The sequence below is a fragment of the Tauraco erythrolophus genome, chromosome 9 (assembly GCF_009769465.1).
Source record: "Tauraco erythrolophus isolate bTauEry1 chromosome 9, bTauEry1.pri, whole genome shotgun sequence".
NCBI classification, from domain to species: Eukaryota; Metazoa; Chordata; class Aves; order Musophagiformes; family Musophagidae; genus Tauraco; species Tauraco erythrolophus.
This window is the reverse complement of record NC_141473.1, coordinates 23,876,443-23,901,317: the sequence shown is the minus strand read 5'-3', so window position 1 is coordinate 23,901,317 and position 24,875 is coordinate 23,876,443. Positions and strand designations below refer to the sequence as shown.

General features: G+C 39.7%; 1 protein-coding gene across 3 annotated transcripts in view; it reads right to left on the bottom strand.

Annotated features, from left to right (window-relative positions):
- The window catches only part of SEC24C (SEC24 homolog C, COPII component), a 40,076-nt gene extending 15,201 nt beyond the window's left edge, over positions 1-24,875 (bottom strand). The window contains exons 1-10 of one of the 3 annotated variants that reach the window (XM_086616463.1): positions 24,841-24,875; positions 16,009-16,211; positions 12,959-13,045; positions 10,264-10,405; positions 9,127-9,305; positions 7,484-7,933; positions 6,095-6,225; positions 4,748-4,816; positions 2,863-2,974; positions 1,898-2,025 (exon numbers count right to left, since the gene is read on the bottom strand). In XM_086616463.1, coding sequence (XP_086472589.1) covers positions 1,898-2,025; positions 2,863-2,974; positions 4,748-4,816; positions 6,095-6,225; positions 7,484-7,933; positions 9,127-9,305; positions 10,264-10,405; positions 12,959-13,045; positions 16,009-16,183 — 1,473 coding nt within the window. In that variant the 5' untranslated portion in view covers positions 16,184-16,211; positions 24,841-24,875. The remainder of the gene's footprint in view (positions 1-1,897; positions 2,026-2,862; positions 2,975-4,747; positions 4,817-6,094; positions 6,226-7,483; positions 7,934-9,126; positions 9,306-10,263; positions 10,406-12,958; positions 13,046-16,008; positions 16,212-24,840) is intronic. The other 2 variants (XM_086616464.1, XM_086616465.1) reach the window with 2 other exon arrangements.

Sequence of the window (24,875 nt, the reverse complement as noted above, 5' to 3'; positions counted from 1 at the left end):
CACTTGAAAATGATTAAGACAGAACTCGTGCAAGCTACAAGCTGCGCTCATAGCTCAAAGCACCCTTCATAACTAAGAATCTAGCTCAAAAGAAAGTTTAACTACATTTAAATTTTCTGACACTAAAGATGTCCAGTCTTAATTCTCTCAGCCATCCTAAATCTCTGATCATGTTTAAGAGACAACATATTCTTTGAGCAGGAGCTGACCAAATGCTCCAGGCACTTTCTTCCTCTTCATGCCACGGACGCATCACATCTCTCAGTATAACATCAGTAATCACTTATTGACGATACAATGGTTTTGAAGTCAGCATTTCTCAGTTCCTACTGCCCAGGCTGACCTCCTCAGAGGACGCAAAACTTCAAGTTTTCTGACTGCCAGGCAATGTTGGTATTGTACTTCTGCACAATGAGCTTTTTTCCTCAGCCTCTCCCCCAATAACACGGAAACAAACTACAAGGGGGCTGTAAACATGCAGTGCTGCGTGTAACTTGTCACTAACCACTCGCTCCCAGCAGGCACAGATACTTCTTTCTGAAGCCTCAAGTTTTGCTTTCTGAACTGTGCATTACCATAGGGCAGAGGTGGCATATCTGGCAACCAGGTGCTGAATTTTTATATATTCTAGATTTATCTGAATGTTGTATTTTCATGAGACATCTGTCTTCTCATTACTGATATATTAAGCTTTAGCCCTATTTACAGCCTTACTGCTCTGAACAGCTGAGCCTTCAGAGCTTGGCCGCTGGAACAGCCCTCCACAGGGAGTTTGCCCTTGCCATAAAGAACTTTCCAATGCTAGAAGCTGATGAGTCTCCAGGGCAATTTTCCAAACTTAGTCATGTTTTTTCTGGATATCACAAGCATTTGTTCAAAGCATAAACACATCAGGAAACCTAACAACTAGTTGTTTGTAAAGCTTCTCTGAAAACGTGCAGCTCCACAAGCCTCCAGGTTTCTCAGAAAAGACCACATTCTCCTATTGTGCTCCTTTTAAACTCCAGCCACAATACAGCAATACAAGAATTAACTTCACAACTCAGTTTTATTACAAACCAATTTTCAAAAATGAAATTAATGAAATTTCAATTAATGAAATGCAACAGCAAAAAAACACCCTTAAAAGCCCAGAGGATACTCCCTTCCTCAGCAGATGCTAAAGTTAAGTTTAACAGGGCACGGAACACTGCAAATACATGTATTCAAATTTAACAAGCATACTTGTCTTTATGCCACTGCTCCAAGTAGGCTAACACTACACAGTAGCCAGAACATTTTACAAAATTTCTAACTCTATAATATTCTTGAAGCTTTCATCTTCTCAACAACCGGACAGAGTGGGTAAAAGGTCAGCTAGCCACACATTACACCTAGATGGAAGTAAGTGCTGCACAGAAATACAAGCGCAGCTCAGCAGTGCCCAGTACTCAGTCTTCTACTGTCATCCCACACAGTGCTGTGCATGTACATGCACATTAGACAGCTTAACCAGTGCTGCTTGATACATTCTGATCCAATTCCACAACATGACACCCTAGAAAAGACTTAACATCAGTAATTAGTAACCATTTAAACATGTTAGGCCAAGAAAGAAACTGAGATCAACTGGAAGTTGTGACCATCCTAATATTTTGGTCATTTGGTCACAATGTTTGACAGTTATTGCAAAAAAGCTGAAATTATCATGGCAATCAAAATACTAAATGTTTTAAACACAACATTCTTCTGCCTTACAGATCTCTGTCACATGCTTGTGGAAGAATCAGTGCTTATCCAGTCTTCATAACCTAAACATTCCTTCTCAACGTATCTGTTAAATGTTGACATCAAATAGCATTCTCCTGACAACTTCAGAGTGAGACAGTGCACATGTAACTCTGCATACGGTTCTCACCTCCTCTGGGGGTAGAGTAGCCAGCGGTTTTATGACAGCAGCTAGGGGAACTTGGGACTGTTTGGCCATGTCTGAGGTGCAGGGAATATTGTAAGAAGTGCATCTTATGTAGCGGGGACTTGCATTACCTGGGGAACAAAGAAAAAATCCCCACAAATTTCAGTACAAGCCAAGTTTATATTCAAGAAAGAAAGAAAAGTATCTTCTGTTGCATTGCTAAGCCAGCAACTAAGAGCTTATCTAAACAATCAATTAATTGCAATCTATGCAGAACTTGAATTCCAAACAAAATACCTCTTTAAGATTAACTACATATAATAAAAGCCCTTAACTCAAAACAGATTAATTTGACTCCACATCAACTTAAACCTCTAAACAGGCATTCCTGTTTCACTCTCCTTGCAGACTAAAACGTACTACAGGCAGAAAACTCAGACATTTCTACTGATTGATTCTGTAATTTTGGCTGTAGAGTAAAGCACATGATTGTAGAATCGGATTCTGAAGTTTCAAGGGTGCTTAAAATCTCCAGTAAAGTGTGGGAAATTAAAAGATGAAATATCCTTTCTCTATGAAGCCCAGGGACCAATTGACCTATCACGATTTAAAAAAATACAGTTCCCAGTCCAATTCAAATGATATTACTAGTAAATTTCAATTCTTAACTCTACAGAAGAAGCTTCATTTGCTGCTTTCTGATATTCCTGCTAACACTGGTCTTAGGTATCTGCCTTGGAAAACATTTTTTACTTGCAAATTGGTTAGTAGCTACCAAACAATCAGGAGAATCTACATTGAGATTAAATTAACACAGGACTTGAAACTAAGCTTCTGTTGGTAAAACACACATCCCCAGCCACTGAAATAATTCCTCAAACTTTTCCTTTGAAGACACAGACAGCTTTCTCACTGCCTCTTTGGGATTTGTGGTTTGTTTGTTTGTTTAGGAAAACAAAATATTTTACCTTGATCCTTGACCAAGAAATTGGTAGTAACAAGAGGTGGGACTTGCCCTCTCACTCCAGTGACAAATGGTTCTGACCCACGATTACTTCTGTCATCTTCAATCACTTGAATCTATGATGGAAAACACCACATTAATATTTGGAAGCTTGGTTGCAAAGTACTGTAAAACACGAGATTTATATCTGTCAGGCAGTGAAAAGGGGACCTGAGGCTAGCATTACTATGTCTAAAAATAAGAAGTCTAAAGCAAACAACCTTGTCAAGCAGTCACCTCTCAGTTTGATTTCAAATAGTACTTAATGACTAACAATAAATTACAAGTTGCAAATAGTATTTTTACCCAAGTATTTTGAGTAGTAGCATATTTTGTGTTCTAAAGTCTGATCTGAACTCATGAAGGCAAACACAGACCAAGAAAGGAATTTCTGGTAGTATTTCCCTGTAAACTGGTTCTAGCCAAATTAAAATTAGAGGCTTCTGTAAGCCTCAGGGTGAAGTTCGATAGATAACCTGTCTTGTCTTTTCTGTTATGTTCCCACTGTTTTCATAGTATGCTTTTATTCCTAACCACTGTGACTCTGACCGAAAGACAGATGCCTGCAAGCTCAGGCGGAAATCTTCATTACTCCATGGTGCTCAAGAGTTTGTGATTTGAATTCTGGGGATGTACAAAGTGAAGTTTCAAAAGACTTGCCAATGAATCAAGCTTAAACTTCGCGTAGCCAGAAAAAATCTTAAATTTCTCAGTATTTCAAATTCTTCATTAATGCAAATATGCTTAAGATAACGGAACTGCACTAAACAGTTTTACTTGACTAAAACATCCACTGATCTTTGCCTAAGAACAGAAAATTGTAGTTGGACACAGTTTTAACTGCATTTCCATACCGGTGTCTGAAGGAAAGCATTAAAGCTACCAATCATTCTTCTGATCTTATTTTGCCAAACACACATGCCTCTGCTTAGAGTAAATTGTGAAACGCAGAAGTTTAAACAGCAGAGCTTCTACCCTCTCACTAAGGATTCCAAGTCACCAGCAGAAAGCCTCTCATAGCATCAGAGAGTGACTACTCTAGGATAAGTCTAGACCCATTTCAAAAGTCTACAGATTGAGTGACATTTGTGGTCTCACCGCTGGTACCTGTTATATGACCAACTTTGGCTAAACAAGGAAGAAGTGATACAAGTGTAATAGAAAGTCAAATGTGTTTTTTTTCTTCCAATCCAAAAGGTAGCTGCTTTTTTCTTTCTTTAGGTAAGATTCTCTACACATAAACATTAAATTTCCAAATACAAATTTAATGGTTATGTATGAGCACAGATAATGAGAGAATGTTTATAGCTCCCCATGCCTCATATTAATCTACTAGAATACTTATATTAGGAACTAACATCAAAACAAAACTGTTCATCTGTAATTTTAGAACTTCAAAGCATTCATCCAGTAGTGGTATATCAACAAGAACAGTACTCAAATTCTGCTCAAAACTGGTAGAATACATGGCTAAGAAGGCTCATGCTGTGTGTATGTTAACACAAAACACACACTGTATGGACAATTATATTGATGGCTTACAATGAAAATGCCAGTTGGAATCTGATGAAGGAGATATTTTAAAAATCAGACAAAGTGAAGGGGAGACATTCTTCATGATCTGTTTCTGAAACAGTCTGCTTTTTATTGCCTCACCATTCATCACAGAAGAGTAGATTTTAACGACCTCTTATGGTGTAATGTTACTTATTTTGATAAGGCAAGCAGAAGACAGCAAGGAAAGGGTAAAGGATTAACAATGAACGGTTAGTGAGGTGAAGTTCAGGTTTCACGCATGCATGGATGGTCACCAACACACAGACTACAATTGACATATATACAGCACTTACTGGACTAGGAATTGCATCTGGGTCTATTCTGTGCCTGGGTTTCTGCTGGGGTGGCAGCTCATTAAGTTGCTTTTTTTAAAAAAAATAAAGAGTAAGAGTGCCACGAAAAAAAAAAAAAGAAAAAGAAAAAGAGAGAATAATAAACCAAAAAGTAACAATGTTACTTCTCTCTACCCAAACCTGTAGCACTGGAATTAGATACATTTGGACATTGGTTCATGCAACAGGAAACATCAGCTTCTGCAGCATAGAGGGACCCAAAAGCCAGTCTTGCCAGGATATTGGGCTTGAGCTCTGAACTCATTGCTAACAGAGGCAACGGCTGACGTGCTCATTGTGGTTAGAAATTGGGGATTTTATGCTTTAAGAACATGCTAAAATGAAGGCAACTGACACAAGCCATTTGAGATCTCATTTAGTGGAAGAGAAGAGAAGCAGACAAGCAATTAAAGACTTCCTATATTCTACAAAAAAAATATGGTCATAAACTTTACACAAACTTGGAGCCTAAACAGGTAATATTTTTTGAATAGCAATAACTACTGAACAGCACCAGTCCAGATCTAAGATGTAACTCAAGACTAAATTATTTTTACAGTTTTGAAGTACACTGTAAACACTACCCTGGAAAGATTTCCTGTTACCAAATAAATAACTGTAGCCACCTGAGACAATAACAGAACAGCACCAGTGGAAGGAACAGCACAGTAGATTGATGGCAATAATACTGCCAGGCTTAATATTACTCATCATTGCTAATCATTACACATCACCACTTGTCCTTTCTCAGAACCTCCATTCTGAAATATAATTCAAATTTGAGAAATTGTCCATATTTGACTGAAGTAGTGTTGTGAATTAACGACCCCAAAAAAACGCTAACCAGCTTTTTGACAGATTATAGGAAAAGGGAAAGGAAAAGCACTACAATCACCTCTTATTAACCATGGTTTAAACTTGGACCATACAGTTCATAAATTGTCACCTCAAAACCTGAAATTAGTTCACCTTGGAAAGTCATTACACAAGAATCCAGAAATGAAGAAACAAGCTTGATCAAAGCCCTCAAGGATTCTTGAAATGTGATACAGTACAGAAAAAGACCTGAGGAATTGGAGCACTGATTTGCACATGCAGTGCCCTTCTTTAGTCACCAACAAAAACACTGCTTCTGGGCTTATCGATAAAAAGAGGCTGAAGCTGCATATTCAAGAGACAAGTAAGCAGGAAAACAGACTGATCTTCTTTGGAACAAGAAATGTGTTTTCAGGTTTGGTCTTTGTCAGTTCTGTTCTATGTAAAGACACTATGGAAGAGTTCACGCTGGTAAGAACAAAGTAAGCTTACAGGGCTAGGAATGGAGTCTGGATCCAAGCGTTTTGGTGGAGGTGGTGGTCCAGGTTGACTTCCATAATTTGGTGTTCCTGGATAGGCTCCTCCATAGTGTGGTTGGGGACCCCTCACCTGCCCAAAGGAACCTTACAAGAAAGGGATAGCAAAATCAAACAGTGGCTAATACTATTCATTTCTTCATTAGGCACTTCCTACTTCTCCTGTCGTCGTCAAAAAACGAGAAGAAACCAAGCCATGCACTTTTCAGTTAATTTGGATTAAACATATTCATCACAGTGTTTCAGCTTAGCCCTGTGCATCTTTATCAATTATTCAGAAACACCTCCTTAAAACCAGATTTAAGAAAACACAGGTTGTTAGATTAACATAACTATTTTTAGAATAATACGATTAAAAGACGCATCAAGATCATACACTATAAACATTTAAGTTGCAGAACCGTCTAATAGAAAGCACACACAACAGTCAAATAAGCTAGAGGATAACCCATAATTCCTCAAACTAAAGATATGCAAGCAGTCCTCTCCAGTAGTTTTGGCTTGTCTGAAATTATAGTAATATGCTGATGTGTGATTCTCTCTTTTGTTTTGTAATTACTTGAAGTAATTTCCTATTGCTTTAGACAATTTCAGCCAGTTATGGAATAACAGCATGATTTACCCCATTAGTGTCTTTACAGTTCATAGCAATTTGGACAGATATTTTTAAGTAATTTACCTAGCCAGTTGTGCAACGCTGCATGGGGTATGGGGTTCTCAATCCTGACACTTGCACGTGATTACTTTATCTTAGCTATCCATAAATGTTATTAATTAAAAATCAGTCAAAACTTTTTATAACTCGGAAAGCTTAACTGATATTACTTCTAAGCACACACAAAATATGAAAGGTTCTAAAAGGAGAAAAATACAGTTTTGTGAATTGAAGAAGAAACAGTAGCAACTCCTTTTCAACATTGAACTCCTCTCATACACATTGTATGTGCACATTGGCCACAATTTAAAGAAAAAAATCGTAAGGCTTTTCAGGATTTCAAATCTCTACTTTTGAACACATGAGGTTGCAGACATTATTAAAGTTAATAATAAAATGTTGATCATAAATTCTTGTATTATGGCACTAATCATTAAACAACTCTTTGGCCAAATAAGCTAGGATTCCTTTAGTTACATATCTGATTAAAACCTGTATGACAAATATCTTAGAATGACACATCCTATTGTTTATCTTGAATTTATCTTTCAGATATGAACACAGGGAAACAAGAGGGAACCTTTGAAGTGCAGCCAGAAGTCCGCAAGTAACAAACCTGAAATCCAGTTCTCAGTTTGCAGCACACCAAGAACACACACAACTTACAATTTCTATACTAGGAATACCCACCGTTCTGCTGCATTTGGTATCCTGGTTGAGGAGGATGAGTGGGAGGAGGTGGTACATGGAGGCCACTCATGGGAGGCCCAGGGTGCGGCCCCGACATAGTTGATGGGGGTGGTGGTGAGGACACATGATTAGGCTGGGACGTTGGTGGTCCAGCAACTGTCTGCCCAGGCAGTGGTGGGCCTGGCATGGTAGGTGGCCTTGGAGCACCAGTAGTAGGAGGGTAAGAGGAAGGTCCAATCCCTGTAGAAGAGGGAGGTGGGGCAAAACCAGGGACTTGAGTAGGCAGGCGCTGTGCTGATATTGGTTGACCAGAAAACGGAGACTGTGCCAAAGGAAGGCCCTGAGACACACTGGTAGGAGAGGGTCCTTGGCTCGCAGTGTAAGGTGTGTAGAGACCAGATCCTGTTGCACTAAAGCTTCCTGAGACTGGGGGAACCGATGTTGAGGGACCTGATTAAGAAGAAAAGAAGACAGAACATCATTTTCTTCTATCCTCAGGACAATTAAAATTCAAAAAAAAACCCCCTTTGCTCTAGATCATCTAAATAGGTCTACTCATCTTCAAATACACTTGCCAGTACTAGTAGAGACAAACCTTAAGTGAACACCTTCCAAAACCGATCAGAGAGCTGAAACTCCTCCAAGCAATCTGAAACTTGATAGTTCATTGTCCTCTCCCTCAAAGCCTAAGCTTCTTATTTTACAAAATCAGAACACATTTCAGGATTCAGGGCCAGAAAAGAGGGGCAAAGCAAGGAGCATGCAAAAGAACCACAAGTCTGTCTATCGATTTCTTGAACTGAAATAAGTTTGTATCTTAAACTCCACACTAAGTTGAAACCTGTAGCTCAAGAACGGTTTTGAGCTTCATGGTTTTAATAGCATGGAGCTAACATCTTCCGTATTTATCACTGTACTATTTCTGAGGATAATTTTCGACAAGCACATTGCCAAAACGCTGGAGAAATCTGCATCCCCTACTCCTCTAAAGTCTGTGTCAGAGTATGAGAGATGCTTGTCAAAAAGTACTTCACCCAAACAATTAAAAAAAAAAAAAAAATCAAAGCGTATTCAGACCAGCTTACACATACTGAAGACAAATCTCTAGTCTCCAATTTTAAAAAAAAAACTTCTGTAATCTACAGCAGTGAGACTGTAGATCTAATACAATAGAACAAAATATCTAAACTCAGTTTATACTGTTTAAGTAAGTTTCTTCTCAACTTTCAGCAAAACCTTTCACAATCAGAGTAATTTCTGCCCTTTGAGATTTACTGAGCCCTTTCTCTTTTTTTTTTTCTACTAGGCTGCTACACAACAGTGGCAAGGCATCTCCAACAGCTCACCTTGGGATAGACTATTTTTGTGTTTCACACCAAGAATCACTCAGTTGAGGAGAAATATTATTACTTTCTTTGGTACTCATGCCCTGCAGTGCTTCCTACACTGTCCCCTACAATAGTCTCAGTTCTGTTTTCCCCAATGATGATCTTATTAGTCAAGGAAACTACCGAGCAGATGTCAACATCCAGTGAATTCCCATCACCATACGGTAATGAATCATTGACAAGAGCAAGTCTTTTATGAAATTACTAGCATAAATGAAAAGCAATAGCATTATTTCTGCAGCCAGGAAACCTCACCATAGCCCAGTCCAGCTGGGGGAGGAGCAGAGGCTGCAGTACTACCAATTGTCATCCCTGCCATGTGATTGCTGAGGTGCTGTACACTGGCTGGGGGGGGACCATATTGCTGGAACGTAGATGTCTGGCTGACGGGCGTGGGTGCTGAGCCTGGCAGAAACGGCTGAGAAGCAGGTGGCCTGAGAAGGAAGATGAAAACTTTACTGCATTCTCCATTATACAAGCAGTTACAATTCTCTATGTCTTTTAAAACTGTTCTACCACAAACACTAGCTGGATCTCAATTGTTTACACAAAGCACTGTAGCTCAGTTTTGGGAAAATAATTACATGTTCTGCATGGATCCCTTCTATAAAAATATCTATTAGTTCTTAAAATACAAATTCTACATTTATAGCATGGTTTTTTGTTAATTCTGTTATAGTTATCACAAGAAATCAGAAATACTGCAGCAGTCTACAGGGCGAGAGCAACAGTTAAGGCCTGCACAGCTACGTAAGAATGCTCTGTTGCTCAAAGGATTTGGACTCTCCAGCTGACAGTGCTGAGCTTAACCGGAAGGAAATGAAAAACCACCTTCCCTCACAACCAGCAATCAGAATGAAGCAGTGAGGACTGTTGTCACTTTCAGCACAGAGGTAAAGGCAATGTCTTGCTGGAGAAGATGCCCAAGAGCTTTAGACAAAGATAACTCAGCGATCCATAATGGACAGAAAAGGACCTAGAACCAATACTAAGGAATTACTCAGTAATGACGAGCAGCAACATGCTCCAGACAGAGATCCATTTACATTGCTAAGGAATCAAATGCTACGGTTGTGTGTATGCAATTGTTTTAAAACAAGACAGATTATGGGCATAAGAAAACTCCTTATGGGAAAATAACTACCACAAAGAAAGTCTTTGAAGGACAAGTGGTTTTGATCAGCCACTGACATCTGTTCATATCCTTCCAGAAGTTTTTCATCTCCAGAGATTCTTATTGTCTAACAACTACCCCTATGGCAAGATGTTGTTTCAAAATAATAAGGAAGCAATAAAGAAAGTCAATGTCCACCACAGGAAAAACAAAGTATTTAGTTTGGTTTAGATCCTAAAAAGGTCTAGACCTATATTATTTGCTCTTCTTGTATGTACCTCTGCATCGGGGCTGCTGACGCTGGAATCCCATTTTGCACATCTCCGTGTCCAAACTGACTGTATGCCAGGTGGCCAGAAGGAAGAGATGCTCCAGAGGCTGGAGGTGGAGCTCCAGATGTTGGAGGGGCTCTTAAAGAACCTACAGATATAAGGAGAAAAAAAAAAAAAAAAAAATCACAAATTACTCACAGAAACAAAGGCTTGAACCAACTACCATGAAAAATCCAGGAAATAAAAAAAGTGCAGAAACAGTTTAGCAGTGGGCAAATTTATGTATCAATACTCCATGAGCAACAAATAATTTACACAACTATATTAGAAGTAGCAAAACTGAAAGCACAAATATTTTTAGCTAGCATCACTAGTCATGATCTCCACATAGACCCAGTAGAAAATATGTACTGTGGAGGGTCTTTAAAAAGACAATTTCATCTTTTGATGAAGAAAAAAGCATTATCTTGTCAGTAAGGTATTAAATTCTTCCCTCTCCACGTCTAACTATTTTTATCCAGACCAAGGAGACTATTCACACGGAAACTAATGTCATTACAGGTCAATTTTCCCTACTTGAAAGGTAAGTAGGTTATGTAAGTAGATTCAGTTTTCAAAAATTATATCTAACTAACTGCTTTTATATACAACATAATGAAGGCCTCCACAGACTGGTCTTCCCAAACTTTCAAGGTTGGAGGCTAACAACAAATACTTTCTCATCTTTCAGGCTGAGCTGATTCAGTCACAGCCCAAACATATCTGCCTCAGAAAAAAGTGTTCACACTTTCCACAGACCACACAATGCTGGATACAATACCAACTGCAGTGTCTACTTCCAAAAAAAGAGAATCTAAACTTCTATTTTAATAACATTATGTTAAAAATGCTGATAATTAGAACAATCACAGGACCATGCCTGTCAGCCACAAGGGAATATATATTATGTATGGGGTATCATCAAATAGAGATGACTAAATAAAGTAAACTGCTCCATGAGACCAGGACAGTACATACACACTTTTGTGTCTCTGACAGTGACCGGCATGACAAGTTTAAAAGGGGTTCCAAAACCTTCTTGTGAGGAACTGTTACAAAATAAGAAATAAGAGAAGCCACTTCTCAATTCTACAGTTCAATTTATACACCAAAGCATGAGGTTTCAACTCATATTTTTATCTCATCTGCTACATGCAATCCTTAGTAAGCTTGTGGATGTAAATTAAAGGAATTAACTAGATCTCGTATAAATAACCAGTAATTTCTTGGGGCTTTTTTCTTTATTACTAAACCTCCTCTTGTTCTTCATTTTGAGACTTAGGACTTAATTATTTCCAGAGACATTTATTGGTTTTATACACCTTCATCTCATTAAATCTCATCTTTTCTGAACTACTGTTACAGCACCTTCACCTTACGGTTCCTCTGGCTAAGCATTTCCCAATCTCTAACTATGCTGTATGATATTTCTATTTCTGAATGTCTTTCGTGATACCTTTTCAGTTAATTTGATATACTTTCACCTATTTTGGAGTCTCTGTCCTTTGATAGTACATGTAAACTGTTTGGCATTGTTACCTTCTGCCTTTGAAAGCATATTTAATCCAATTCTTAGAGGTACTCTACACTTTTTTTTTTTTACATTAAGTTAACTTCCCCCCCCCCCCCTCAACTTTAACAGGCATACAATTTGACAAATACATGCTTACTTCAGAAAAAGCTTCTGAAGTCGTCGTCTTATAGTTCTTGTCACAAATATACTTCTGTAACCATTACCACAGACTGCTCAAATAGCCACTGAAAAAAATTCACTTGAACAGGTATGAATATCTAGTGGTTTATTATTTTAAGATTCGTTACTCTTAAGGAATCCTGAAGTTCCCCTTCAACACCTTTGAGACACCGTTCTTACTCATCACAGACCTTAAAAATGGAGGTAGATTACAGCAAAAAGGGAAATGCCTGTGATTTTACTCAAAGTCCTCAGACTATACGGTCTTGGCCCAGTTCTGACTCCCTACTCTTCTAAACAAATCGACACTGCTGGAAATAGCTCTTCCAAAATACCACTAGTTGGAAAGAAGGAAAAATACAATATTATTTCTTGCAGTGTTTCTAATTCTTACATCTTGATTGCTAGCTTTGCAAAAGTATTTCCTTCTTCAAGCCACAGCTTTTGGAATCATAATTATTCCTAACATATATTTGGTTTCTATGCTATAGGCAAGGAAGCTAAAAACTTCTTTTTTCCCCTTAAATGAAAGCATAAGTTACAAATATCTCATGACTTCAAATAACAGTCTCTTGGTGCTTGAGGAGATTTTTCATTTCTTCACGGTAACGCTATAATTTCAAATGTCACATTTTAGTTCCCTCTCAAGCGGGAGATGGCATTCTTTTAAACTAAGGATTCTCCCTGACAAAACTTGAATGGGCCAATTAAGGTTTTCAAATCAGTCTTCAGAAAACATTAGTCAGGTTTTATCTATGAATCTGCAGGCATAAGGGATTTCTACTAGGATTATTTCTTCACATCCTATTTATGGAGTGCTGCCCACAAATAGATTAGGAAGTGTCCCATCCACCTCTGCCTGAATAATCAGGTACCCACACCTTTGAGATAAATATCCATATTAAATGAGAACTTGGCACAGAAGAAGCAGCACAGCACAAACAATCCCACAGAAGGGACATCATTTACCTATGAAATTAGGTGCAAGAGAAGAAGTATCAGAGTTGAGCGATACAGGAGAGCCCTTTGAAGGGAACCCCAAGGAAGGAAAGTAACCTAGAAAGACAGAATACACCAGTAATTCAAGCCTGAGAGAAAGACCAAGAGACAGTGTCTCCAACGTCAAGGACAGCCTGCAGAGCAGAAAATACCACATGCATAAAATCCACATCACATTTATCACATTATTCCTTAAGCTATCCTTCCTCTCACTGTTCTACCACGTACAACATATATTACCAACATAGTTCATATATTATCATTAGTACAAGTGTTAATAGTATTGTAAACTGAGTCTATGTAAAACAATCCAGCAGCAGCCTAATTGTTACTGGAATTCAGATAGTTGTGTTTGCACTTTCAATGCATGATCTCATCAGAAGGAAACCGAATAGACAGACTGAAAGATTGGTGCAAAATTGTCCCAGTTCTTTCAACATTCGCATAGCAAGAAACAGCTCTTTTCAGCTAGCAGCACAGTACTCCATACACTTCTGGTGCCAAGCAAGACTAGCATCACTGACTCAGCATTCCCATGTTTCCATTAGTTAGAGCTAGGGTTTGTCACATAAATCGGATGCCAAAGACTCACTGACTGAGGACGGCACCTGCTTCCAAAACTTCTCCACTCAGTCCTCCAAGCAATTTTATTGTTATTTTTAAAATAAATCCCCAAGACAACTACTTTGAGATTACAGAATAAGACTGGCAGTTTTCCTTTCACCTCTCAGTGTTCATTTAATTCCTGTCACCCTAGTGCCTCTGAAATGAATTCTCTCTATGTTATGCAGCTACAACAGGTCTTGCTACAATGACCTGCACTAAACATGTGTTGGAGATTGGGGTAGAATGGATAGCTGTCACTATCTTCACTGTCACCTGTCTACTCTCTTTGATAATGCATTGTCTGCCACTTTTTTCCACCTGGATGTCATACACAGCAGCTACTAACAGGACAATTTCTGGCTGTTGCGTTAGTGCTCTGAATTTCACGTTCCTTCCTTCTAAAGATAGGAATCCTGGATTTACAGTAACAGGACCAAAACACACAACTTAGTAACTGAGATTTCCTTAGTACAGCCTGCTAAGTCTAGGAAGGATGGTTTCAGAAGAAAAGACAGAAGAGAAAGCTCCACAAGGGTGGCCTTCACCTAATATTATCAATAAAGTACATGAGACACTACTTAAGAGTAGTGCAATACACTTTTTTTTGTTCAAATGAGATCAGCTTGTTGTCCTCAGTGTGACACTATCCATTTCAATCATTACTGGCACAAACAAAAGCTGTATTTTTAATCTGCATAAGTCCATGTGCATGTTATCAAGCTTCCTAGATATGTCGTTACTGAGCTGTCATGAACCACATTTCTGTTGTTCTGAAACTAAAAATGGCAAACCAGAAATAATTCATAAGGAAAAAATTTAGTTCCCTTAAAAAGAAATGCTTTTCAAACTTGCAAATAATTCTTGAAGCATCTGATGGAAGATGCTCATCAGTTTCTTTTCACAAACATCATAAACATTCTTCATACTGCCAACAGTCAAAACCTGCTTTCTATAAATAGCTGCACAGATGAAACTTTTCCAGCAAATCTGTAGTAATCTTTGTCCTTCTTGAATCTCCTTATCTCCTTCACTGAAGCAAGTCCAATTTCTCCCTATTCCTCCCATGGGACAGGAAATACTAGAGTTAGTCAATGGCTACATTGAGCAGCCAACAACAGAGCGCTCAATGGCTAAGCTCTGCCTCTGTCTCCCCAGGAAGCAGGATTTCCCTCCTCTACCCAGTGCTGTTTTTCATTACTTTTATAGGAATTTAAACTCTGTGAAATTAGTTCAAAACTCACAGATTAAAAGTGCTGGTGGAAGAGATTTATTGAGAGGAGCCGAGGAAGAGGATTACGGAAAGAAAAGGAAGATGAAGCAATTGAATAACCCATTCTGTAGCACACCACACTAACTCTTCTACTCCACTAACCTGCTAACTCCAGACAAAAAACCCAACAGGGTAACTATTCAGCTCCCAAATGTCAGTCTCCCACTTCTGTTAGTTTCAAGACAACCATAGGCACTTCGTCTGTTCTATCCTTCTCACTGAGTTTGGTTTAAAATGCAAGAAGTTGCAAAAAAATTCAAGATGTACTTGGAGGGGAGAATAACACAGAGACCATTAGCATGATTAGCACGTTCTTCACTTCAGAATACCGCTCTGAAACCTAAACAAGCATTTCGGAATGGAAGTTCGTGCTGTGCTTATCTCAGCAGAACTGAATTCATCCACAGGATTCTGAAAGGCAGAAGTATTTCTACTCAAAGCAATAGCATTTTCTCCACTATATTTCAGATCTTAAAGTCACTATTAATCTCGCAAAGCAATTCAGATACTCAGAAACAAAGACTCCTAAAGTTCTTTAATAATTTTGGGGGGTTTGTGGAGGTTTTGTTTGTTTTTTAACCAAACAAAATCAAAAAGTGATATGATCCTGCAGAACCAGAGAAATTCTGGAACACATTAGCTTGCCACATATCCACAAACTTTCCATTGATTTTAAAGGCATTAGAGAAAATAGCTCCAAATACGCTTTCTGCCTGCAGTTGCATGTCTTAAGCTTTCAGGACGGAGTGCAGATCTTTCTACATAACAATGTAAGGCAGTCCCAATTATAAATCTGTTAGGAGTCCCTAACTGCTGCACCTCAACATAACCTCATGAGGAAGACTGTCCTAGCCAGGTGCTTCAGTACCATGGCAGCAGAGACAGAGAAAAAAGCAGGCTGTGCTTCTCAACACGATAATTTTACAAGCTATTAGAAAAAGAGTAAACCCTAGTAAAATGGACAAATGACAGAACAATAACCTCAGAATGTACAGGAAGAACACAATTTTTAACATCCTGTAAGCTACATACAGAAGAAAATATAATTGCTACCACAAAATAAAGATTAACAGTAGGAAACATAAAGAAGAATTCACGCAACAATTCACAGGTTTTCAATCATTACGTTTTGACTGAGAAGTACCTTGTGGAGGGACTGGCTGTTGATATCCTGGCATCGGACCATTATAAGCTCCATATTGCGATTGAGGAACCCCTGGCAATGGCTGTCCTCCGTAGGCAGGCTGCTGGTATCCCTGATATCCAGGCTGAGGTTGCCCGTAAGGAGGCCCTGTGTGAGCTTGCTGGTTTACACTCATTGTATTCACATCCCCAAACTAATCTCACCTGCAAAAAGGGGGGGAAAAACGGCTTTTAGCAGACATAAAACCAAACCGGCCAACTTCTCTGCTATTTTCACAGAAATAAGAGCTCCTGAGATACTAGGGAAAGTAAAACATCAACGGTAATCTACTCTTGTGCAGCAATTTTTTCAAGTAAGATAAATGCTTTACAAGAGCTAGTTAGAAAACAATATTTTCAGAAACTATGCTTTCTAATCAACTTTTTCACTGCTTCATCCTGGTTAGACTTCTGATAATCATCTTAGGAAAAAATAATCATAATTTGCCATTCCATAGCAGACGATTATCAAGTTTCCTGAGACACCTTACGAACTACTTCCACCTCACAGAACATCAGACCAAGAGAAAACAGATTTCATTACACAGATGACAGATTCCTTAACATAACACTTCAATAATAGTGAACAAGTTCAGCTTTCATCTCTATGTTAGGCTACCTGATCATGCTTCCTCACTACAAGCAACACACGCTTCACCATTCACAAAGGCTGCTTCTTCATGCATTTGACAGAATCCAGAACAGGACCAATATAAGGGTTTTTTGCCTTTTTTTAAAAAAACAATAAATGATTTAGTCATTTATGTACATAAATTTCAGAAAACTAAGATATTGCAAAAGCAGCATGTTCACCTACTAAAGACGTTCAAAATGGAAAGCATCACAGGCAAAGATGTCACTAAAGGAGTTATACAAAAGTTTAAGACCTGAAACAGAGCATCAGAGACAGAAGAGATGTTTCTTAGCAAAGTTATGCAAGAAATCTTGCTTTAACAGACAGATTCCCAATTCCTCTAACTAACTGTAGAAAGACAAAAATGGAAATGACATGGGGAGACCCCAAACCCAGCAGGCAATTCTTACAATACTGCTATACCAAGCAGGCAGATAAGCCAGAGCCCTTGAGTTGTGGAAAGCCAAGGAGATGACTTCACAGGCAGGAGGTTCCCTCATAGTCTATTACTCAAAGATATTTTCATAGAATCATAGAATGGTTAGGGCTGGAAGGGACCACAAAGATCATCTAGTTCCAACCCCCCTGCCATGGGCAGAGAAATCCTCCACTACACCAGGTTGCCCAAAGCCTCATCCAACCTGGCCTTGAACACTTCCAGGGATGGCGCAGCCACAACTTCTCTAGACAACCTCTTCCAGTGCCTCGTCACCCTCAACGTAAAAAATTTCTTCCTTATATCTAATCGAAATCTCCCCTCTTTCAGTTTAAATTCATTGCCCCTTGTCCTATCACTACATGCCCTTGTAAAAAGTCCCTCTCCAGCTTTCCTGTAGGCCCCCTTTAGGTACTGGAAAGCTGCTATAAGATCACCCTGGAGCCTTCTCTTCTCCAGGCTGAACAGCCCCAACTCTCTCAGCCTGTCTTCATAGCAGAGGTGTTCCAGCCCTCGGATCATCTTCGTGGCCCTCCTCTGGACTCGTTCCAGCAGCTCCATGTCCTTCTTGTGTTGGAGACTCCAGAGCTGAACGCAGTATTCCAGGTGAGGCCTCATGAGAGCAGAGTAGAGGGGCAGAATCACTTCCCTCGACCTGCTGGCCACACTTCTTTTGATACAGCCCAGGATACGATTTGCTTTCTGGGCTACCAGTGCACATTGCCGGCTCATGTTGAGCTTTTCATCCACCAGCACTCCCAAGTCCTTTTCCTCAGGGCTGCTCTCAATCCATTCTCCGCCCAGCCTGTACTTGTGCTTGGGATTGCCCCGACCCACATGCAGGACCTTGCACTTGGCCTTGTTGAACTTCATGAGGTTCTCACATATGGGTTTCCACCCCCTATACTCCTTTGGATGCTCCATATGTCACTGTCACCCTCTTCAGCTAAGACTATGTACACTAGTACTGTGTTTAAAGAAATTATTTTTTTTAATTAAAAGACTGCAGTTTATATAAAAATGCAAAGTTAAGGTGAAGTAAATAACTAATTTTGCCCTCATATTTTGCTCCAAATCTTACAACGAACTTGTGCGTTAAAGATACACAGTAAATTTTAACACCGAGGAGACACAGCTGCAACAGCCATCAGCCAGTTGAGGCAAATCCCAGTAAGGAATCTACAGCTTAACTCAAGCGGATAACACTCGAGCTGTTTTGCCTATACATTGATCAGAGTATGTCAACCAATGCTAAGGTTGGTTCTTCACATCACCAAAAATATAACATTAAAGAATTATTTCAACAACTGAAACAACAGTTGTACAGCAAGAGTACTAAAATAACTACAGCTCTGTAAGAACCATCCACACAGAAATACATTCTTTCATATTCATATATATAATAAAGGCAAAATACATATATCACAACAGAGCAATCTAATTATTTACAGAAGAAAGCTAGCATAATACATACATACCTCATTTAACCTCCAATAACTCGTAAATATGACAAATGTCAATACTAAGAGTGCTAACGCTTACTCTGAAATTAGATATTAAACTTTATATGAAGGGAAATGAATGAAGTTTTATATTTTTGTTCTTCAAATAGTATAAAGCTAATAAGGCTTTTGTTTAGAAAAATAAATTGTCTTAAATATTTAAAGGTAAATTGCTTTTGAAAGTAACAATGTCATTTTCAACAGCTTAGAACAGCATGACAGATTTTTTTTTTATCAGTCTGCACTGTTTCTAGAGATGATTACACATGATAAACATGACAGCAAGAGCATCACTGCTAAAGATTCTGGTTTCCCACACCACCTTTGACTCAGTTCTGCAGAACAGTCTAACCTGAGCAGTCATGGGATCAGGAAATTTGGACTTTGGGATCTGCTGCCTTCCCAAGTTCCCCTGAAGGTTAACCTCTTCCTCCCCACGAACGCAACCACTGCAATCACAGACCCACCCCCAACCACCTTCTGTTCAGTGCAAACAGTAAAGCAGGAGAGTTCCTCCTGCAAAGGTGGAGGTAAAGGGAAGGGAGAATGTGGTGAGAAGACTGCACATCTTGGAACATTCAGGCAGCGCTTCTGCCAAGGAAGGAGAGTTGCTTTCTCTTCTTCCTGTCCCTGACTACTGTTTATTGGATTGTGCACGAGGAACTTGGCTTCTAGTCACTGCTGCTACAAACAGGTCCTTCTCCCAAGGAGAGCTGCAGGCAAAGTAGCAGCATCCTGCAGGACACCTCCTGAGCTATAATCGTTAAGATAAACTTCACAAGTTACACCTACAGAAATCCCTGAAAAGATCTAATGTTTGAACAAGGAATTACTACAGGGCAGGAGAAGATCAGTCTTTCATGCTTTTTTTCCTTTTTTTTTTTTTTTTTTAAGCATGACAGGGCAAGGACTCAAGCACATCCCTTGTAAACTACTTCTGACTTAATGATGTGAATATACTCTGTACATCTTACCTGATCATCTTTCACTATTCTCTCTTCACCCTTCCTGCATGTGAACATCAGTACTGCCCACTTGAGCCGGTAATATCTGCTGGCTTGTTGCCCTCTCCGCAATAATACTGACCAATACTTACCAAGAGGTAAGCTCATTTAATGCAAGTCTTACAAAGGACAAGAGTTTTGAGGTAATTTCCTACACTTTCTATGGAAAAAGTAGCTACACGAAAGAGGTGGTTATAACTCAAAGTGTACTAACTGAAAGGTAGATATACCTCAGACCTTTAGCTAGCCCATGTGGCAGCCAGCACAGGCTAATCACCACAGCACAAGCTGATGCTTGCTCCATACTGACAGAGGGTTGAGGAGGGAGGTGGAAAGGAGGGATAAGACTCGAGACTAAGCTCGGTGTCAAAGTTGCAGACAAGGCTGCTTCATTGTTTCGGTTGCTTGACTTGCTCTAAATGTAAGGCTAGTGGCATGCTTCCTCATCACTGATGTGCAATACCACAAAGGGCAGGGCCAAGAGTATCCACCTCTGAGAAGCCGGAAGACAGTTGTCACTGAATGAGTCCATTTTCCTTCTCCCTCAGTACAAGTCACTTGTATTAAACAGCATTCATTTTGTCTCCACTCAAAAAACACATGTAAATTAGAACCTGGTCACTTGAAGAGAATTTTATGTTCTCTGTCTTATGACATGAAGAAAAAAAACCCAAAACCATCAGATAGGGAGAAATAGAGAAAACAAGCTGTTTCACTTCACAAAAATATCGAGGATAGTCCTTTGCATGTAGTAACATATTACCAAAACTAAGTTAAATATAATATTAAAACACATTGTCAAACATCACATTACTACTCAGCAGCTACAATACACAAAGATCAAATAAGCTGGACTCATGCTATCGGGAAAATACTATGACAACAAGTGGTCGTTACTAAAAATAACGAACAATTTTCTTACAAAGCACAAAGCAGTCACTCTGTGCTGTTTTCTATTCCTCTCTACAAAGGCGGTTGACCATGGAAGTTTTGGTCAAAATAGTTACACAGCTAAAATTCATGCTGGAACACTGTTACACAAGACAACCAGTGCTAACCAGCAATGAACTGATGGGATAAAAATACACAGTAATCCTGGAGGGGGTGGTCTTTCAACTTTTTCAATAGTTTCCAGGTTCCTTAGTATCCAAATAAAGGCTGCAGTGCAGTTTTTACTTGCCTATGTTTTTTTTTTTAAAAAAAAAAACAGTGATTCATATGCGCTTGTTTCAATCATCAAATCTCCCAAATCACTGAAAACTGCATATTCATCATCTTTAATGGTCTGCATTCACAGTTAATTCCCTTTTGAAACCAAAAAGCTTGATCTCATCAGTTCTTGATCACTTTCTAAAGGAAACATATACAGCAAAATTACCTTCCTTCAGAATGATGCTTGTGCCTTTTTTACTGGTCGCAGAGGAATGAAAGTCTTGTTTGTTTCAGTTTCTGAGGGAGCCTGAGCCTTAAAAAAAATTTTAATTTTTTTTTAAATGACAACAGCAAGGCTTCCTATATTACACTGAAACTGAAGGAAACATGTATATTTAGTTTCTGAACACCAATCAAAACCATTTCCGAACAATGAGACAGCAGCAGACTATCAGCATCCTTAGAGAACAATTCAGACTATTATCTATAGTGTCTTCTGAAGAAGCAGCAAAGCTAAGCCATTCTTATAAAGACCTAGACTATGGAGCTAAGAACACTGTTCTGAAAGGCAGACATCCTTGCTTTTGTTGCAGTTACAGCTGGACTAGGTTTTCTACAAGCACTCATGGAACGCTTGATCCTCCTCAGATAAAAGCAACTCCTATTTTGTTTTTCTACAGAAAATCCTGGAAGAGAAGCTCATATCCTGGAAGAGACCGACAACTGATCTGGAAGCACACAGGCCATTATAACAAACGCCTCTCATGCATTTGTCCAAATTAATCCAAATGGCATTACTAGAACCAACCCTCCAAATTCAGTTCCATTTTTGTGGTGCTCTGCCTTTCCACCTCAGCAGGTTCTCAACTTGTCACACCACAAGTAATATTTTCTTCATCTATGCATTTTGAGACACCGCTAGAAATATCTGTTTTAACAGTTCTTGAGAGGTATAAGACATAGCTTTCAAAATGAAACTTTACAATTTAATGTCAGTGAAAGTCCAAAAGCCACAATATTTTCACGGAAGACACTTTCAGGAGAAGAAAGGATAGAATTAGCTGCTAGAACTTCTTGACACAACAGGTACTGAAGCAGACTTTTGTAGCCCAGTCTTCCCTGGGCTGTTTCAAAGAGGTCTTTCAGGCTTCAAGACATAAAAATCACGGTTCGCATCTAAGGTGTGATCACTTCTATGTTCTTCTAAAAAAGCACGACACTAAACTCTGTTTTGTTAGGCTGATTCATCATCTTAGGCAAGGCAAAATACAACATACAGGTCACAAAAAAGTGAAAGTGGTTAAAAACTGAATACAAAATAAAAGCTTAGTCTTGACCTAACCTTAAACCTACCAACTATTTCCAACCCCTTCCACCACCACCAGATTTTTACTGAGGTCAACAAGAAGTACAAAATGTGACTGAGGCCTCCCTTTGAGACTGATTTACATCTCTGTCTCTGTAATAAAGCTCTAAGAAAAGATTTCAAAAATGCCTAGTTATGGGGATTTCTTCTGAAGAGCAACTGTGTGGAGGCAAGTCATTGAAAATATGACATCGACAAAACGACAGTGAAAGGTTCTCTCATGTAACCTCCACATACATGTTACAACATGTGAAGTAATCTGACTCATTTCTGTGAGCTTTGCACAAGTATAATTGATTAGGAAAAGTTATAAGAGTAGTTTAAAGTTTAGAGAAGAGGCCAGAAGGAAGAATATATTCTTATTCATCCATAAGACTAAAATACAAGTTATAATGCTAAACAAGTTTAAGTTTGCTTCACATATGTTGTAACACTGACCATCTTTCATCCAAAGTTTTTGAACTCTGCTTTCCTCTACACAAACATGTATTACGCAATTCCCATCACTCACAAGAAACAAAAAAGCTCAGAATTATCTTTTCCTAAGGCATACTGCCCAGTTTACACTTATTAGTCTTTTAGTCCTTTTTATGTTAACAATGAATCTTGCCGAACACATAAGAACAACCTCCATCTTCACAACTTGTCACTAATAAAGCTCTGCAAACCTAAAGAACAAGAAACATCCACCTTCTCTCTTCTGTGGAGACCTTGTTGTTGATCACTTTTAGTCACTCTTTGTACCTTGCCCTTCCTTAGCCAACCATCAATTCTTTCTTGGATTTTTGACCCTCCTTCTGATAAGTCTTGTGGGAAGAAAATATAGTCCTACAGTAGCAGAAGACATTCAAAGAGGTACAAGCATCAAATAACTCATTAAAGAAATAATCCTTTAGACATCTGTTGACTGCTATAACTCAACTTTCAGTCATGAAATTAGAACCTGTAGCAAGTGTCCCAGACATTAAATTCCATATTAAGAAGAAATATTCCTTATATCAATGTCCACTTCACAGTTTGCCTATGGAAAAAAAAGAACCCTGAGTGGTACAGCTTCAAGCAGAAAAGCATAGTTCCAGAAGCAAGAACCTTTTCCACACAAAAATGAATAGAAATGCTTATGCTTCCACAGACAGTGTATAAATACGATTGAAGGTAATTCTCCTCTAAAGATAGAGGCTCAGGAGTTTTAAGTCATGTATATTTCTATTCACCCCATAACCAGAACACCTACTCTACTGGGTGGGGAGTTTAAAACCAAAGTTTCCTGAACCTACTCGGGACAACTTCATACGAATAAACAGACTTTATTTATTTATTTCATACGAATAAACGACTTTAGGACAAAATCATCACCGAGTCACCTCCCATCCTAGTGGTGTGACTTTACACTGCTTGTAAACAACAACAAAAAGACATTGCATGTTACGGCTCAGGTGGCAATGTCTCTCTCTCTCTCTCTGACATTCCCCTCTAGTCAGCTTTACCAGCTTTTGAAAGAACCCTGTGAACAAAAGAGGATCTAGAAATATTTTTATGGAACTACCCCATTAATAACTAAAAATCAACACTGAATACTAAACTGAAAAAAATCCATATTTTAACGTGAATGCATAAATGTTAACTCTGACAGATAACTTCTGATGTGGGTGTAAGCAAATCACCTGTGTTTCAGCAACCATTTCCATCAGCCAGAAAGTTTAAACAGGACTTCAACTACAGTGTGACAGTTACTAAGCAGGCCCAGTTTGGACAGTTTTGTGAAGTCTCAGTGATAAAGATTTCAGAGCTAAAACACCACACACATATACTGAAAAATACCCAAGTACATACCAAGAATAAAAAGAAATGAAACAAACCTTCGCTCTACTCCAAAAAGCATTGCTCATAAAGAGTGAAAGTAAACTCCAACGATAGAAAACAAACAAGCTTAAAGCACAATCTACATGGAAAGTAAGAGTCACATAATCACTTTTTCAAGACTACACTTGTATTTCGGTCAAGCCATCTCCATTCCTTTCCTCCTTCCATTTTTTTTAAAGCCATAGGCAGACAATGGCAAAGTTTCACTACCAAATCCAACCAAACTCAGTCACCGAGTCTCTGCATCAGACGACCGTCTTTTACAAGCCTCGAATGAATGGAAGCTTGAACGGCACAACGCAAACACCGGGGGAAGGATCCGCGGGTTACAAGAGATTAGGGACGTTGCAGAGGGGGTATCTGCCTCACAGCGCACCCAGGCCGAAAAAAAACGCTCGGCTTTCCAGGAGAGAGCGACGTCCCGACCCGTAGCCCACGCGACTAGCCGCACCGCACCGGGACGCCGACGGCTTCCCTGGGAGCAGCCTATGCTCTGGAGAAGAAGGCCCCGCCGACAGCCAGCCCCAACCCCACAGACCGGAACCCGGCGGGCCGGGCCAGCGGCGGCGCCGGGCGCTCCCGCCCAGGCATGTTACCGGGGAAGAAGCAGGCCCCCGCAGAGGCCAGGCGTGACGCGCAGGCACGGTGGGCCCGACACGCCACCCGGCCGGGCGCCGTCAGGCCTCAACCCCTTGGCGGGGAAGGAAGCGGCGGCGGCGCCTCAGGCTCGGGCCCCCACCAGGCACGGTGCCAGCCGCCCGCCCGCCCCGAGCACCTGCGCGGCTACCACCGGGCAGGCCCGGTACCCCCTCCGAACCGCTCCGCGGCCTCACTCACCACCGCTGCCCGCCGCTCCCGGCGCCGCTGCCGGG